Source organism: Cottoperca gobio, chromosome 19 (genome assembly GCF_900634415.1).
Source record: "Cottoperca gobio chromosome 19, fCotGob3.1, whole genome shotgun sequence".
In the NCBI taxonomy this organism is placed as follows: Eukaryota; Metazoa; Chordata; class Actinopteri; order Perciformes; family Bovichtidae; genus Cottoperca; species Cottoperca gobio.
Window position 1 is genome coordinate 5,297,962 of NC_041373.1, and position 16,825 is coordinate 5,314,786.

The 16,825-nt window shown below is 42.0% G+C and overlaps 1 protein-coding gene across 1 annotated transcript in view; it reads right to left on the minus strand.

The window, feature by feature from the left end:
- The window catches only part of srcin1b (SRC kinase signaling inhibitor 1b), a 98,324-nt gene extending 82,942 nt beyond the window's left edge, over positions 1 to 15,382 (minus strand). Inside the window, exon 1 of the mRNA XM_029455484.1 lies at positions 15,123 to 15,382. Within this exon, the coding sequence (XP_029311344.1) occupies positions 15,123 to 15,144 (22 nt within the window). The 5' untranslated portion in view covers positions 15,145 to 15,382. The remainder of the gene's footprint in view (positions 1 to 15,122) is intronic.
- Between the last annotated feature and the right edge of the window lie 1,443 nt (positions 15,383 to 16,825).

Sequence of the window (16,825 nt, forward strand, 5' to 3'; positions counted from 1 at the left end):
TTGTGTCGCAGTAACTCCTCTCTGCGATTATACCATCACTCCAGCTGTACTATTTAGAAGTAGCAAGTTTATTGTTTATACAAGCATTTAGGACGCAACAATAACTGGGTGTCATTTCGCTCGCCTTGCTTGGAGTCAGGCTTGTTTGTGCAAAGGCTTCAGATGCATTTGAAGTTTTGTGTACTCATTTCTGGCAACACTAAGATGCACTATGCAAATGCTGTTAGTGACTCAGACTATCCTTTATTCCATCTGGAAATGTCTGGCAATATATTAACAGGCTGTATGCTGCATGTTTGAGGAGACTGATTCTCTCTATACTTCTAACTAGAGCTTCCATGGTGTGCTTGTTCCCTTATAATGTATTCAAACTGCTGTTCTTCAATCTTCTAATGTTAAAAGAGTTGGTTCACCCAAAGACATTGTTTTTGCAGTGTACTCCTGTCCAAATACTTTTTGATGCACTTTTGGTGCGGCACTGCTTCTCATGGGAAAACTTTGTGCTGCGGGAGCTGCAACGATTATCCAATTAGTGGATCTACAACAAATTAATTCGCAACATTTTTGACAATCAATTAATTGTTCCTCAGCAAAGGAAAAAGTAATCTTTCAAGCAAAAATGGCAAAATCTTTCTGATTTCATACTCTTGGTTGGACGACACATGAATATCAAAAAATAATTAGTTGCAGCCCTATATGCTACATCATACAGTACCATTTTAGAATAATGTTCTTCCATCAACAGTTTGTGTTTGTCCCTTTCCGCTTTCAATGTGGCAAAGCACAGAGGCAGCTCCACAAATAAATGGTTTTCTGGTCTGCACAGAGGCCTGACTTTAACTAGGGCTTTCAAAAATGACGTTCAAATATTCCTTAGTCAATTGTTTAAATATCTATTTTTGCGCATTATGTCCATGACACTGTGTCCCAACAGAATTTCCATGCAAGCAAGTGTCAGTGGCCAAATAAATTTGATGGCATTGTTTTCTATTGAAATGTCCTAACTAGCACAGCATGAGGCTGCGTTCCTCGGTCACCCAGTTTCTATTTATTCCTGTCAATCGCTTTGAAAACTCTGCAATGCACGAGGAACGGCTCATTTATGAAGTTGAAATGAAGAGTTATCTATACAAAACCTCCTCATAGGAATAATGTATTCAACAATACCCAGTGTTTACCCACGTTCCCCCTGAAATTCAAGGTGTTTTTTTTTTATATATACACTTTTCACATGGAACAGGTGCTCTTCTATTAAATAAACTACCGGTAAACGCTTATGTTATTTATCTAATTTATGTGCACGTTTCAGTGTCTACTGCGTTGCTTTGTTCCGCTGCCGACACACACACGCACCTACAGTCAGAGACAGAGCGGAGGCAAAGGAGAGGAGAGAACTAAAAAGTTTCTGTGACACGCACCCCCCCTACTTTTCTTTCCAAAGTTTTCACTGGAACTTGCTTCTACGGAGGAAATATTGTTATAAATTTGTCGACAGTGAAGGTTTTTTAGATTAACCAGGACATTTTTTCCCTAAAAGAGTAATTACTGTAACCAAGGCTGCAACTAACCATTTTTTTCGTTTGATTATTTTCCATCAATTGCTTGGTCTATTAACTGTCACATTTCCACAGCCCAAGGTGACATCTTCATACAGCTGGTGTCTGAATAATGGTCCAAAACCAAAGAAATTTGATTCACTATCATGAACGAGTTTAAAAGTTGTGTTCATTTTGTCAACCATTCTTTTTATTTAGTCTTGCCCGTATTTCTTTATCATATTGAGTCAACGCCCATCGTCGGCCATGTGGGGCTATATCTGGGCTAATAGTGAAGTCTGACGTGTAGTCTGACGTGTAGTCTGACGTGTAGTCTGACGTGTAGTCTGACGTGTAGTTTGACGTGTAGTCTGACGTGTAGTCTGACGTGTAGTCTGACGTGTAGTCTGACGTGTAGTTTGACGTGTAGTCTGACGTGTAGTCTGAAGTATACATTGGTCATGGAAAAAATGGTTGTTGACAGAACATATTTAGTCTTCATTAGGAAGTTTTTAAAGCTGTACAAAACCCGGCAAATGCTTACATTTGAGAAGCTGGAACTAAATGAGAAACAATTTATCGATTATCTATTTTGTTTTGTGAGCAGCTCAAATACATTTCCATTTTCCTCCATTATACTGGGGAGGCAGCAAAAGTAAAAAAAATATCTCAAAACTGAACCTTTAATGTCCTCAGGTGTCCTTATAAATAAACCAGGATGTTATTTGTTCCTGGTGCCAAATAAGGATGTCATGCCAGGTGGAATTAGTCTAAGACATCACTACTTGTGCTCCGGATATACAGTATGCCTCTTATTCATGTCATTCACTCTCACTGCGCCTCACTGCTGCAAGAGCAATCAGCAGCATACAGAACAAATTGGTTGTGCTGTTAAGATGTGTTAGTTTCCTCCAGCTTGGCTTACACATCCACATTGTGACAGCTATATCCATCTGTACACGTCTGCTTCTATAACGTGCGTTTGTGGATGTTTAGACCAATTTCCTCTTCCTATATGCCCACTCAAAAGCTTCCAATTCCTAATTTAGACCGAGTGTTTCTCCCCACCCACACGATCGGCCTATACTGTGTGTATCCAGTGCTCCAACGCGTCAAACCTCTCGCCTCCACCGCGATGGCTGCGGGGAGGAAAACGAACGCGAGCCCAGCGGATTATGAGCGTGTCAAATTGGCAGAATGTATTAGCGTCACACCGATCACCGTCACATTTACCCCCACAAGTCAATTATCAAGATAGATAGCTTGCACAGATAATAGCCCGCAACGGCAACTGGACCCATTTTCTGCTTAGTGGACGGAGAGGAATGAAGAGGGATGAAGAGGGATGGAGAGGGAAGACAGAGGAAGCAAAGTAAGCATTAGAGATGTTGTGATAAGAAGTAAATGCTACTTTCAGCACAGCTAAAATCAGATTGGGTAGATGGAGATAGAAGAAGAGAGGCAAACAAAAAAACAAAACGGCCTTTATCGCTGCAGACTGCCTTTGGATCCAGGCCAGGGGCCCGGGTGGCAGAAATATGGAGGGAGAGGCACACTTGTCATCCCAATGAAATCATTCTCCAAGGCTGCCGAGGAAAGCTGCACAGAGATTCTACAGCCTGTGTGTGTGTGTGTGTGTGTGTGTGTGTGTGTGTGTGTGTGTGTGTGTGTGTGTGTGTGTGTGTGTGTGTGTGTGTACACAAGACATGAAGCAAGATGAGTGGAAGAGACAGAAAACTACTACCAAAAAACTGTTTGCTGATTATATCGCGCTCGCTTATTATAGGCATCTTTCCTCTCACGCACTCAGAGTCTGCACATTTATCTTGCTCTCAAATCTTCCCGCTTCTCTCAACACCACAAACAACATGAGATGATTCACGTCGTCATGTCAATATTCACTCCAGTGATCCATAAACCAACCGTGCGTTACAGTGAATTCTTTATAAGTTCAACATCTTTTACTCGAGTATATTTACTGTTATTTGAGTGTCGAAAATCAATATAGTGGCCTCTAAAATTCCCACAAATGAATGTAAAAATTAGTGGCCGAGCTAACACAATTAGCTGATTAATCAATTAGTCATTTGAGATAGAAATTAAGTAACAACTATTTTGATTAATTATTTAATTATTTCTCTGGATCTAGCTTTTATTTTTCCTCATAAGACAGTAAAATAAACATCTATTTTTATTCGACAGTAAGTCGGACTTGTTCCCATGAATGTTGGCCTCCGCCAGGGCTGCGCTTCACCAATCCTGTTCATGATTTTCATGGACAGGATATCGAGGCGTAGTCGTGGAGGAGAGGGGTTGCAGTTCGGTGGCCTGAGGATCTCATCGCTGCTCTTTGCAGATGATGTGGTCCTTATGGCATCATCGGTCTGTGACCTTCAACAGTCACTGGATCGGTTCGCAGCCGAGTGTGAAGCGGTTGGGATGAGGATCAGCACCTCCAATCTGAGGCCATGGCTCTCAGCAGGAAACCGGTGGATTGCCTACTCCGGGTAGGGAATGAGCCATTACCCCAAGTGAAGGAGTTCAAGTACCTCGGGGTCTTGTTCGCGAGTGAGGGGACGATGGAACGAGAGATTGGCCGGAGAATCGGAGCAGCGGGGGCGGTATTACAGTCACTTTACCGCACCGTTGTGACGAAAAGAGAGCTGAGCCAGAAAGCAAAGCTCTCGATATACCGGTCGATCTTTGTTCCTACCCTCACCTATGGTCATGAAGGCTGGGTCATGACTGAAAGAACGAGATCGCGGGTACAAGCGGCCGAAATGGGTTTTCTCAGAGGGGTGGCTGGCGTCTCCCTTAGAGATAGGGTGAGAAGCTCAGCCATCCGTGAGAGACTCGGAGTAGAGCCGCTGCTCCTTTACGTTGAAAGGAGCCAGTTAACGAGGTTCAGCCATCTAGTAAGGATGCCACCTGGGCGCCTCCCTAGGGAGGTGTTCCAGGCACGTCCAGCTGGGAGGAGACCCCGGGGAAGACCCAGGACTCGGTGGAGAGATTATATCTCCTCTCTGGCCTGGGAACGCCTCAGGATCCCCCAGTCGGAGCTGGAGGATGTGGCCCGGAGAAGGGAAGATTGGGGTTCCTTACTGGAGCTGCTGCCCACGCGACCCGATCCCGGATAAGCGGTAGACGATGGATGGATGGATGGATATTATTTTTATTCTATTTTATACTCGCCACTTTACTTCATATGTTCTTCTGCTGAACGAGGTAAATGTCCCCGTTGCGGACTAATAAAGGGATTCTGATTTGGGTTTTGGATTGTTTGTCGGACACAATCATTTCAAATTTGACATTGGAAGAGTAACTTTAAAAAAGTTGATTTTTCACTATTTTACAGACCAAACAACAATTCATTGATTAATGAAGATATTAATCATTAGTTGCAGCTCTAGTACAATTCTGCTAACAATTCCACAATGCAACGAGACAGTTTAGTAATTCAATCTAAATATGCAAAGTAACAAAAGCTGTCAAACTAATATTGAGGGGTGAAAAACTACAATATTTGCCTACAAAATGTAGTGGAGTGAAAGTAAAAATAAGTAGCAAAAAAAAATTCAATATTCAAGTAAATTACAAGTACTTAAAAATGTACTTAGTTACATTCTACCACTGATATACAGGAGATGATGATCCAATGAGAAAGCAACCACACAAAAAGATTTAACAAGAGGTTTGTGATTTGTACTTTGCCTACTTAAAGTTTGGCAGGCTAACAACGAAGGGAAACGCCACAAACTTGGTTTATTACCTGAAGCACCTAATAAAGCCCGAGTGTGTAGCAGTGAAACCCATCTACTGGAACAAACAGAGAAACAACAGCAGTAAAGTGAAGCAGCACCATCAGCTTCTTACAGAGTTACAACCTCTGAACAATGTTGATGATGAAAGAATGACTTATTGATTATTTTTCTGTCGACCTACTACTCGATTGATCTGACTCTTTCTACAATCTACGATTTTAACTTTAAGGCAACCCACAGAAATATTGTATTGATTTAAATACTGATATGCATGAGTCAACACTTTTTCTATATTTCCAAGCCCTACAACAATAATGCAATAACCCATCCCCTCTCTCCCCCTTTCTCTCTTATTTCAGATACCCTGTTATTCCACAGAAGCGTTTCATTCTGAAGGACCATTCTGTATAATCATGAAATGAGTAGCTTCCTAAATGTTGTTCACTGTAATTTAGTCGTCAACGCTGTCAAGCTGCGTGTCATATTTGCTTTCGGGGCGGCACATGTCAGAGCTGTCACGCCGGCTAGTGAGAAAACAAAGAGCTGTCACACAGCATATGTAGAAATACAACCAGCTCACAAACATGACACATACAAACACAGAACGCATGCAGGCTTGTATGTATGCGGCTTCTATGCACACATTATAACAACTCTCAGGAAGTGTGGGGTGAACTCAAGTTACTCCACAGAAGCAGAACGTGAAGTTACGGCTGTTGTGGCCGCTCTGGTCAGTTAGAGATGTAGCATTAGCAGCAGGCTAGCAGCTGTGTTTTGATATTGCAGTGCCTACAAATACTGAATTCATTACTTCATATTAATATCATTGATAAGCAATGACTTAATATAGAGATACATGAATACACATCAGATGTACCTTAATCCTACCGACTGGGGTCCTCATGTGTTCTGTCTATTTTCATTTGACACAATATTCAAAGGAACTAACTTTCCTGAAATAAGATTATTTTTTTTCCAAATGACAATAACATCATAACTTTTAATGTCTTGAGAAGAAGTTACCTTTTTGTTCTGTAGGTTATTTCTCACAGCTGACTTAGTGTGGTATAGTAGTTAAATATGTTGGCAGGATGGTTAAACCACATTGTTTAACAGTATTTAACAAGACTTTAAGTCTACAGCCGTGCTAAAGCACCTCTGGGCCTAAGTACAGCCTCACAGAGCCAACATCAAAATGCTGAAATATTAAGAAGGTATAATGTTTCCCATGATCACCATCTTAGTTTAGCGTGTTAGCAAGATGACATTTGCTACTTAACACTAAACATAAATAACAGCTGAGGCCGATGGGAATGTCATTAGTTTAGACAAAATAAAGTCTTTAGCATTCATCCTTGCAGGAGTTTTCAGTCTGTACCAAAGTGTTGGAGCGACCGACAGAGCAACACTGCCATCTTAAGAGCCATGACACGAACATGGATAAAAAGCAACTGAAAATGTTTTTCCTGCCCTTCGGTGGGAAACCTCTCAGCTTGCTGCAGGGATGCAGAACTGTACTCCAGGTTGTGTCAGACCAGAGCCGGTCACAGAGAAACTCTCAACAAGAGAAGGCAGTCACAGTCGCAAATTACAATTCTCCATGATGTCTGCCGGGCCCCGAACACGTTCCAGTAGAGCTGTTTTATAGAAACTTATTGAGCCACAAATCTAGACTCAATGTCACGTCTCAAGTCAATTTGTATGTGATTCAAGTTTCAAACTGGAGTCCCCGACTCCGCCATATAATCCTGTGATTTGTGAAAATAAGACTTGATATCCCTGATGAATGATGTCTGAGCTGTTCGGGCTACGCAGCCAGCATGTCAATGCGTGATATGTGAAACAATGTGAGGCGCTGCGTCTGCAGCACAAACCAGTCTTACACTGATAAATCTGCAGACATGCTGCATTTCTATCAGCAGAACATAAACAAAAACACAGAGAAACTTTCTTCAACCTCCAGCCTCTCTTCTGCCACAGGACTTCGCTCTTTACCTGCGACAGTGCCCATTCCTCTCTGCTCTTTGTGCCCTGATGTGCGGGAGTAATGCCACCTGATAGGCTGTTCTCTACCAGAGATGTCACTGAAATATCAACTCCCTTATCGAGGACAAAACATTATAGCTGTAAGAAGAAAATAAATCTGGAGATGAATATCTGTGATTCAGTCTTTCAGGGAAAGTTGTCAAATTAAGCTCTGAATGGATTTCCCACTGCACTAGAAATGCCAGAATATGTGATAGCAGCAGGAAGACCTTGAAGTAACCCACACACACTATGGTACCTTAAAATGCACACACACACACACACACACACACACACACCTTTAATAGTGAATTCTTGCATTCTGTCAAGAGCATCTGTGATTTAAAGAATTTACCGTTTACTGCAGAGATACTAAATCATCAGTAACCTGAGAGACGAGTCTTCAAATGTTAATAAAGCTTTATTCAGGGCAGACATCCTGACCTTATAAAGCAGGAAAAGCACCGGTATGATAATAACAACAACAACATTACATTTAGTAAGCTGTATATGCCAATAGCAGGACCCTGGACTGCTAAATAGAATGAAGCCTTTATTAATATTGTTAGTTACACCTGTGTCGGACAAGTAAAAATGTCAGCAGTGAGAAATATAGAGGTTGTACTAATGTAAGAAGTGGGATTTAAAGAGGCACTTCAACAATTTTACATGTCAGAGTCAATTTACTGGTCACGGTGAGCACTATTCTGCCTGTGAAAACACGTGTATAATATCCTCTGTGGCTCTGCAGCTTTGATAATAATGTTAGAGTCCAATGTTTGGTTTGGAGACATTTTTAAACAGAGAGCCTGTAATATAAACTGGGAGTGTAGAGTTTTAATTGAGTTTTACCAGGCTGGGAGGGTGTAATAAATGAAGGCTGTGCTGAGATCCGCTTTTCTTTTTTTTGCATCCAAAAGCTTCTAGAGGTTTTCGAATGAAGCGTTGAATGTCTGTCGTCATATTTTATGATGTCATCAACCTAAAAATAAGAATCCTGGATTTGAATAGAGCGATTCATCATATTAAAGGAGTTTCTTTAAGGAATATAACTCGTCAGTGCGTGCCTCCCTTTGGGTGCGGCAAGCGAGAGAGCAAAGAGATTTGAGCGCAGTGAAAATGTTTTAAAAGGCTGAACGCCAACAAATATGGAATGAAGCTGAATATTTCATTAGATACAAAACATGTTTGTGAATTTTGGAAATAATTACATATATCCATTTTGACTTTCGGACTTTGAAAAGTTTGGATCACACAATTCGGAAACAATCCTAGCCACCACTGGAATCTAGTTCTACAAGCTCCATCTGTGTTTTTGGAGCTTTGATTTGCATTATGGGAAGTGTAGGATCAATTGTTTTGGCAGCTTGAGTCAAGTCAAGGGACTAACACTCAGAAGTGTAAGACTCTTTTAAGGGATCAATCCAGTGTTCCTGGTAACTCCACAGCCTGAGCTGTACACTATGCACCTACAGTATGATGTCCTGCAGTAGGATTTACTCCGATACCTTTGTCCTGTACGGATAAAGCCGGGTTCAGACACTAAACCCTGCCTGTGAAAAACACAGCTCCCTCATTCATTTGAAGGGGAATTATCACTTTTGTCATCCAGCAAAGTGTTGTATTAAATGTGTTAAAATGGCACACTCCAGGTAGTTTACTGTATAACCTTTTCCATGGTGTACCTCGCAGTCATCACAACAAGAGATAAAGGAATTGCCGCTGCGATAACTTTCTAGAGCAGTAAAATCCCTTTCATAACACCGAGCTGTGCTTTGGCATCTGATAAGCCTTCAAACTAAAAGTATCACTCAAAGTGGACTACCTGGATCACTGGAACCTGAAGCAGCACCTCCAACCAACGACGCAGGGCTGTTTTCAGTCCACACAACCAATTTAAAACATCAGTATAAGGTTTTCCACAGTCGTCTGTGTTACTGGTGTTACTCTGTGATCTGGCATACACAGATGACTTTATTTTGAAACATTGAAACCCATTTAGTTAATTTTAACGTATCAGTGCCCAAGTTCATCAAATAAAAAACTATAATTTGTAAAATACTAAGCTCAGTGTCAATGTCAGACGACGGACGCTACAATTATCAACTGAAAGTGTCTGCTCCATGAAGCAGCAGCAGCAGCAGCACAGAGTCAGACTTCACTCATCAGTAAGGAGAGTTGACCATCAAGACGATGGCGGAGGATTTGGTGTCAAAGCATGTCGGATTTAAACTCAATGCTAATCTGTTAACGTTAACGAGAAAATCTGTAAACTGTCTGATAAAAGGCGGCAGCATCTGGAGCCAACACCTCTAATCCACACACACACACACACACACACACACACACACACACACACACACACACACACACACACACACACACACACACACACACACACACACACACACACACACACACACACACACACACACACACACACACACACACACACACACACACACACACCACTCCTGCAGCTGAGGATCATACACCACCGCAGGAATCTATTATGTCACCGATGATAAGGTGACATGTGTGTGTGCAGCTCATTTAAAGGTGATTTATACTTGGTGTGAAACAGTGATAGATATGTTTCCTTGTGTCCAGCCCTGCTCTGGTGCAGAGGAGATTAAATGAACACACATCACCGTGCCCACATTAGCACACCTGAGGTCATTATCAGCACTTTATGTCCAGTAACTGTCGATTGGAGAAGAAAATGGGAACGGCTGCTACTGAGAAAAATGTGACGCAGTGGTCTGCAATTAAGCTGATTTACAAGAGAAAAGCAAACCAGCGTCCCCTTCCAGGAGAGGCGTCTCTCTCTGCTTATTCTCTCCATTTTTCTTCCCCCTTCAGGAGGCTGGAATACAAAAATACTGATGACAAAAGCATAAAAGGCTGCTTCACTTTCTTTATCCTAGTTTTTATTGTCAGACTTTTTTCTCTCAAAGCCTATTGCATATTATTTGTCTTCATACAGAGGGATTTGCCTATAAAGACATCTGGGTTGTTTTGATCTGACAGTCATCAGCAGCTGTCCAACAACAACAACATTAGGCATATTCTCTTTTAAAAAAATCCTCTATTCTCTTTCAAAAAGTCCTCACATGTTCCTCTGGGTTGTCAGTGCGTTTGTCTCAATCAGCCAGAAGAAAATATAGGTTTTATGGAAAAAGACAACTTTTAAGCTACGCATGTCTTGCTGCATGTTAGCGGTCTCTGCTTGTAAGAGATAAGGTGCACTCGGGGGCCGAAGCAGGTCAAGTCAGTAAAATTAAAGTGGATGGAAAGATATTCCGAGTGTCCTAGAAAAATAAATGTGGGGAGATTCTTCATGCTTTTTCCTCGATACAACCGAAGTGCCTTTTTATTCTGAAAGTTGAGTGCCAGTGTGAGTGACTCTCCTCATCATGACATCCAACCATCGATGTATCAAGAGAACTGGACACAGCGCTGGAGACGGGGCCCCGTTCATTCCTATAAAAATGGCACATGAAGCCAAAACGGCTCGACTTTCGAGTTTAACATCCCATGGATCCTATGGCGATGTTCCGCATCCATGGGGTGTTAACCTTAAGGTTAAGTTAATTAACCTAAAAAAATATACGCTTATTTACAGATGTCTCTTTCCCGATGCAAGTCTACCAAAAAAAGTATTTTTGGGCCCCATGGCATCATGACTGACACGGAAGCTGTATTTCCACGGTTTGGCCACTGCGAACATTTGCTTCAAAGCCTGGCGCTCTTCCTGGGGGCTTGGATCCAACTCACTGGCAAAACATCTTAAAGCACCTTGCATCAAGTTTTTTGATTCTTTAGTTCCAGAGGCTTCACTGAATAAATTAAACAACATCCACAGACAGACTGCCAAGACTATCCTGGGTCAGCTTCACAGAGCCAGAGAGAGACAAATGAACTGAGATTTATTGTTAATAACCCTCAGCTGTGATGTGTCGTTAATGTTTTATTGCTTTCTCTGATAGGGGAGGCCAACGTTGTTTAATTACACATTAAAAACCTTCTCTATCCAACAGATCTCACCTGAGCCTTAAAGTCCGCTGAAAATATCATCCGACAATAAAAACTACACGTATATACTTCATTTTATATCAAAGGTTTCCATGCCATCACATTTGAGCAGCATTTGCAAAACAGGCAGCCGGGACGAGCAGAGAGCAGATCCACTGTTGTGTCCTTGAACAAGAAATTAATCTCTGCCAGTGCCACAGGTGCTGCTGCTCTCAGCCTGCACTCCACTCAGAAACCAATCGTCCCAGGACTACTTATATCCCCTTCAAACAGGAGAATATATACTTCTGCAGCTGTCTTCCAACTAACACGGGAACACAGACGCGGCTCACAGCTGCACAAATGAAACCGCTTCAGACTGATCTTTGAAATAAAAAAGGGGGTTAAATGTTTGGAAAAAGCTTTTTCTTCTTTTGTGAAGTTTGATTGACGCCCGACAGCAAACGTCCCGTCTCATCTCTGGTTGGTAAAAGATTTTTATAAATGTTAATGCTCAACTTATCAAGGAATTCTGATTGTCTAGCTTGAATCATAATTATTATTATTTTGTCACCAGAGGACTCTAAATAAAAACAATGGCAATGATTTGTTTGGCTTTTTACATTTAAAGATATCACGTCTGAGTGTTATCTGCACAGTGGGCCGAATCTGCTAAATTATGTTGTGATGGAAGAATATGTACTGAAACAATTAGCTAGTTGACCAAAAATCTTTGAATATTGACAATTTATTTATCAAAACGACTGGAATTTTATGCTACTTTAATCTATAGTAAATTGCAAAAGGGCATCTGTATTTAGTTTTGGGTTTGGGATTTTATGGATGCAATGATCCCTCAATGAGTTGTAAAAAGAAATGCATAAATAGATGGATATCGATACAAGGATAAGGATGAGGTCTTAACTGGCAGAGGATTAAGTAGCTTCATCCGTTAGAGAATGTTAGAGCATAGTGCAAGATGTTAAACAACAAAGTTATTTGTCAGTTGAAGCTTCACCGCTTTCTTACACATTGTACCAAAAGTGATGAAGTCTCTGGAAAAGCTGCGTCTGGGTCTGCAGCCTTGCTGCTTGAAACCAAATGTCTGGGAAATGTTGTTTTGACTTCTAAAATAAGTCAAAGGAAGCAACATCAAGGATGAAGCAGCATTAGAAACAGCATTAGAGTTTCTAAATGTCAGAGTGCAGAGCAGCTTCTCGAGAGAAAAGACAGCCGAGTCAATATTATAGTCGGCTCGCCCTCACCTGGTGGCTCGGCATCAATCAGTCCTCTGATGTCGACACACTCTGCTCTGCAGCGTCCTCTCTCTGCCCTTCATCTCTTCCTCTCTGTCTCCCTTCCATCTCCTTCCATGTGTCAACAAGTTTGATCAGGCTGACATGGGAAAACTGCCGTTTGGCTGCTGCTCCTCGGCTCTCTGACAGATCCTCCACCCTACCTCTTCTCTTTCTCTTTTGCTCCCCAGTCACTTGTGATTCCACCATGCTTGATCTGCTACGCCACCACCACCACCACCACCCACCCATCCCCTCTCAAACCCTCCAGGGGAGCCAGGGAGGGCTCTGGCATGTCATTGGGGTGACATAACTCACAGAGTCATGGAGCACAAAGAGATAAGTTTGAGATGTTCAAGGGTTACTCTCTTGTCTGCGTTTCAAAACGCTCCGTTCAAATGTAATCCTCTCAGCGATTTCCGAGTGAGACAGCATGCAGGATGTGACAAACCATATCAAAACTACGTTGAATATTAAAGATCACTGGTATTCTTTCCTCAATCCTACCTCCCAACGTGTTCAAGAGACTCAAGTCTTTTCTCTGACACAGATTTGTGCAGTGCGAGTGTGTTGGAGGGTGAAGAGAGGAAGGTATCATGTAAATCAATACCGATTAAAGATAGTGAACACCTCCATTTTTGCACTCTGCCAGCCTACAGTCAGAGAAGTCTGCAGCAGCAGCAGTTTGTGCCTCTCATGAGATAAGATAAGATAAACCTGGTGATCTTTGTTAAACCCAGAAGGTTTTTTAACAACACGCTGTTGTGAAGGTATTTCCAGAATCCTTAGTCTCCTTTCACCATCTAGAAAAAAACATTTCCATTGAAATCAACGTAGCAGGAGGGTCAAAGAGGCGGCCATTGTTATGGGTACCAGTCTTTGTAGCGGGCTATCTTCCGTATAAACTAAACCGACTTAAGGTAAGGAGAAGTGGCGTAGTAATGTTACGAAGCATAGAGAGCGAGTAGAGTAAAATTAAACAACTTCATGCTTTATCCACACACTCTTGTCACAGCGTAGGGAAGCACATTGCTTTCGCCCCTGGGTCCAAATGTCCCTCCGCCTCACTCCCTGCCGCTCCCCGTCGGACGCACATCCGGAGACGCATGGCTGGCTGGTTAGCTAGATAGCTTATCCTTCTCCGGAGCTGTGTCTTGTTTCTTCGCGGCGAGATAGTAAGATAGTAAAAGCAATTCAGCTTTTTTGGAAACTTTAGTTTCAAGTGTCGAACGCGGAACTAAATAAATAAAACACTGAATTAAATGTAAAGTTCAACAAAATCCAATGTTAGACATGTTTGTTTGTTTTAAGTGCAATAAATGCATGAGGTTTCCAAAGTCAATGAGTAATCTTGCTAAATAATTGTGATCAAAATTCACCAAATTAATCGTGATTAGGATTTTTGCCTTAATCATTAGTGCCTTTCTTTATTTATAAGGGTAACATTTTATTTCATTAAATTGTGTGATTTCATCAAAGGTGGCCGACCTCCACTATAAACATTGAGAAACCCTGCACCTGCCCGAGTTTACAGGACTGTCCCGACTCCAAATGGCTAGCTGACTATTTTAAGTCCATTGATCTATGAGGGGAATAGATTATATTTTGTGCATTATCTTTAGTCCTTAATCGAGGATTTACCTTTCAGAAAAATAAATGCTCAGCTCTGTGGCTCAAATGTAATTACATGCATGATATAAATGTTTCACCCACTTTATAAATCTTAAAAATAGGGTTATTTGAGTTTCAATTTACAATGCAAATTTGTTTTTGTCGTAACAGCTGCCAGATTGTCTTCATCACCGCTTTTATATTTTTAAACCTCAGCATTAACATCCAGTAAATCGCCATCATTGTCTTCATCACTCTTTCCATCTCTCTGACCAACAGCAGCCTCTGGAAATCCTTCAATAGCTCTCTTTCATGCTGCCCCAGATGCCAACCACAGAGAGCCAGAACATCAACCCTCTCCCATCCGCACAGGCAGTAAACAAGTGCTGCTGCCAGACGCAACCGACACCACCAGACACTCACACCCCCCGATCCTCTCAGACAGTCCTGTCAATATTTGCACTAAAAGGCATTTCAAAACACACTTCTAATGCATTTAAAATGGGCTGGAACACTTAAAACTGCTTATTCTAACAGGACAACTCAATCAGAGGCTTTATGTCAAATTTAAAAATCAACTTAGAAGATGCTTCAACTCTCACATTGTATATATTCTTACACTGCAGTACTGCTGTAGAGGGTTCTTTTCTTTGTTTTTTAAGTGCCAAAGATGCACTTTAACTCTGTAAAGTGATATCATATGCCTCTTTCAGAAACATGCAGGCAAAGACAGATGTGCAGCAAACACAGACAGCATCACACTGAAGAAGAAAGCGGAGGCAAACAGTGGTAGTTTCCCAGCACCCCCAGCGCGTGAGAGAAGGGCACTCAAGTTAGAAATACCTGCAACTACAGAATGGACGGAGAGAGAGGGGACATGCCTGGGAAGGAGGAATTGCCCATTCTCCGCCTGGATGCACCTGTGTACTGTCCTCTACCGCGCCGTCACTTTCTCTCTTATCTTCTTTAGAACCTCTTCTTTCTTCCCTTTTCACTCTTCTACTGTTGATTCTTCTCGCTTTCCCGCATTCCAGTTTTATCCCTTTCTTCTCCGCGCGTCCATGTCTCAGCTGAGTCAGCATGTGTGTGAAGCGTTTTGTCGGACGGGGATGCTCTGCCTGTGGTGAGAGCACGCCGGAGTGCAGAGGCGCTCCTAACCATGTCTTAGCACGGCCACTGAATAAACTCATGTTTTATTGATGCAGAGCCCTCCCCGCTCTGCCGCTCTTAAAGGGCCTGCATCCCCAACCCAGCTGCCTTTGATCTTCGCGCCGTCATTATACGCATTGGATTTTAATCATGCGACTGTGGGAATATAGTAGAGTATGCATCAGTAATTCAATATCACTATGTGGGCTTGACACTTGTCCCTGTGCAGCTGAGGAGAGGAAGCAAGTGATGGCGGGATGAAAAGAAATCCAGGAAAAAAAAAATGCAGATAGTTCTGACACTTTTCAGCAGACAAACTAACAGTGGCGATGAATTATGAATACCAGCAAGCAAAGTGTGGAATGGCAAACACTGATAGCATATCATGAACAGTGCCGTGTATGCATGTGTGATGAAACATTGCAGCTGATCTCTGAGTGTGAGTGTGTGTGTGTGTGTGTGTGTGTGTGTGTGTGTGTGTGTCCACAACAAAGGATATTGTCAAAGCAAATCCTGCACTAGCACCAGCTGTAATTCAATCCTGAGTTGAAGGCCATGAATTAATGAGACAGAGTGTGTGTGTTCAGGGTCAGAAGGGCTGTATGTCATGCACACTATGACACCTGATAATAGGATGCCCAGGGAGGAGAGTTAGGAATTACTTGGCCCCCACAAAAAACAGGATCAAATCCTAATCTCTATCCTAATAAAATAAATGAAAATTAAACCCACAAGTTCAGCTTTGCATACTGATCGAGCTGCAACGATCAGTGGAAACACCAACTGTTTGGATAAACGATTAGTCAGTCTTTTTTCAGCCTCTCAAATATGGAGATTTCCTGCTTTAAAAGTAAACCTTTGAGTTTTGAACTGACAAAACCAGATATTTCACCTTGGATGGGATGGACAGTTTTCACTATTTTCTGAATATTTAAAAGACTAAAAGATAGTAATCTGCAGATTCATCGATAATGAAAATAATCATAAATTGCAGCCCTCTATACTGACAAACGTGGACCGGACGCTGCAAACTGGTCAACACAGTTTGTTGTTGGGTGGCCTGAATTGACTTGCTGGTTAATAAAACATAGCAATAAATTAAAGATAGCTCTTGCTGGGCCTTGAGAGTGTGGATGCTGCCATGCTCATAATGCTCCAGAGTGTCTTCTCTTTGCCCTTGAGGGACTCACCCTCACTTTGACACACACACACACACACACACACACACACACACACACACACACACACACTGACACACCACACACAGCTACAGGTGGGTAATAGAAAAATATATCAGTATGATATATGCTCAGCCTTGGTTTCTCTCTCCTGGAATCTCATTGAGAATCGTTTGTGCGCCGACATCCTCGGCACCTTGCCTTATAGGTGGTGGGGTAATTAACGCACTAAGTCACAGCTCAGCGAGAGACAAATC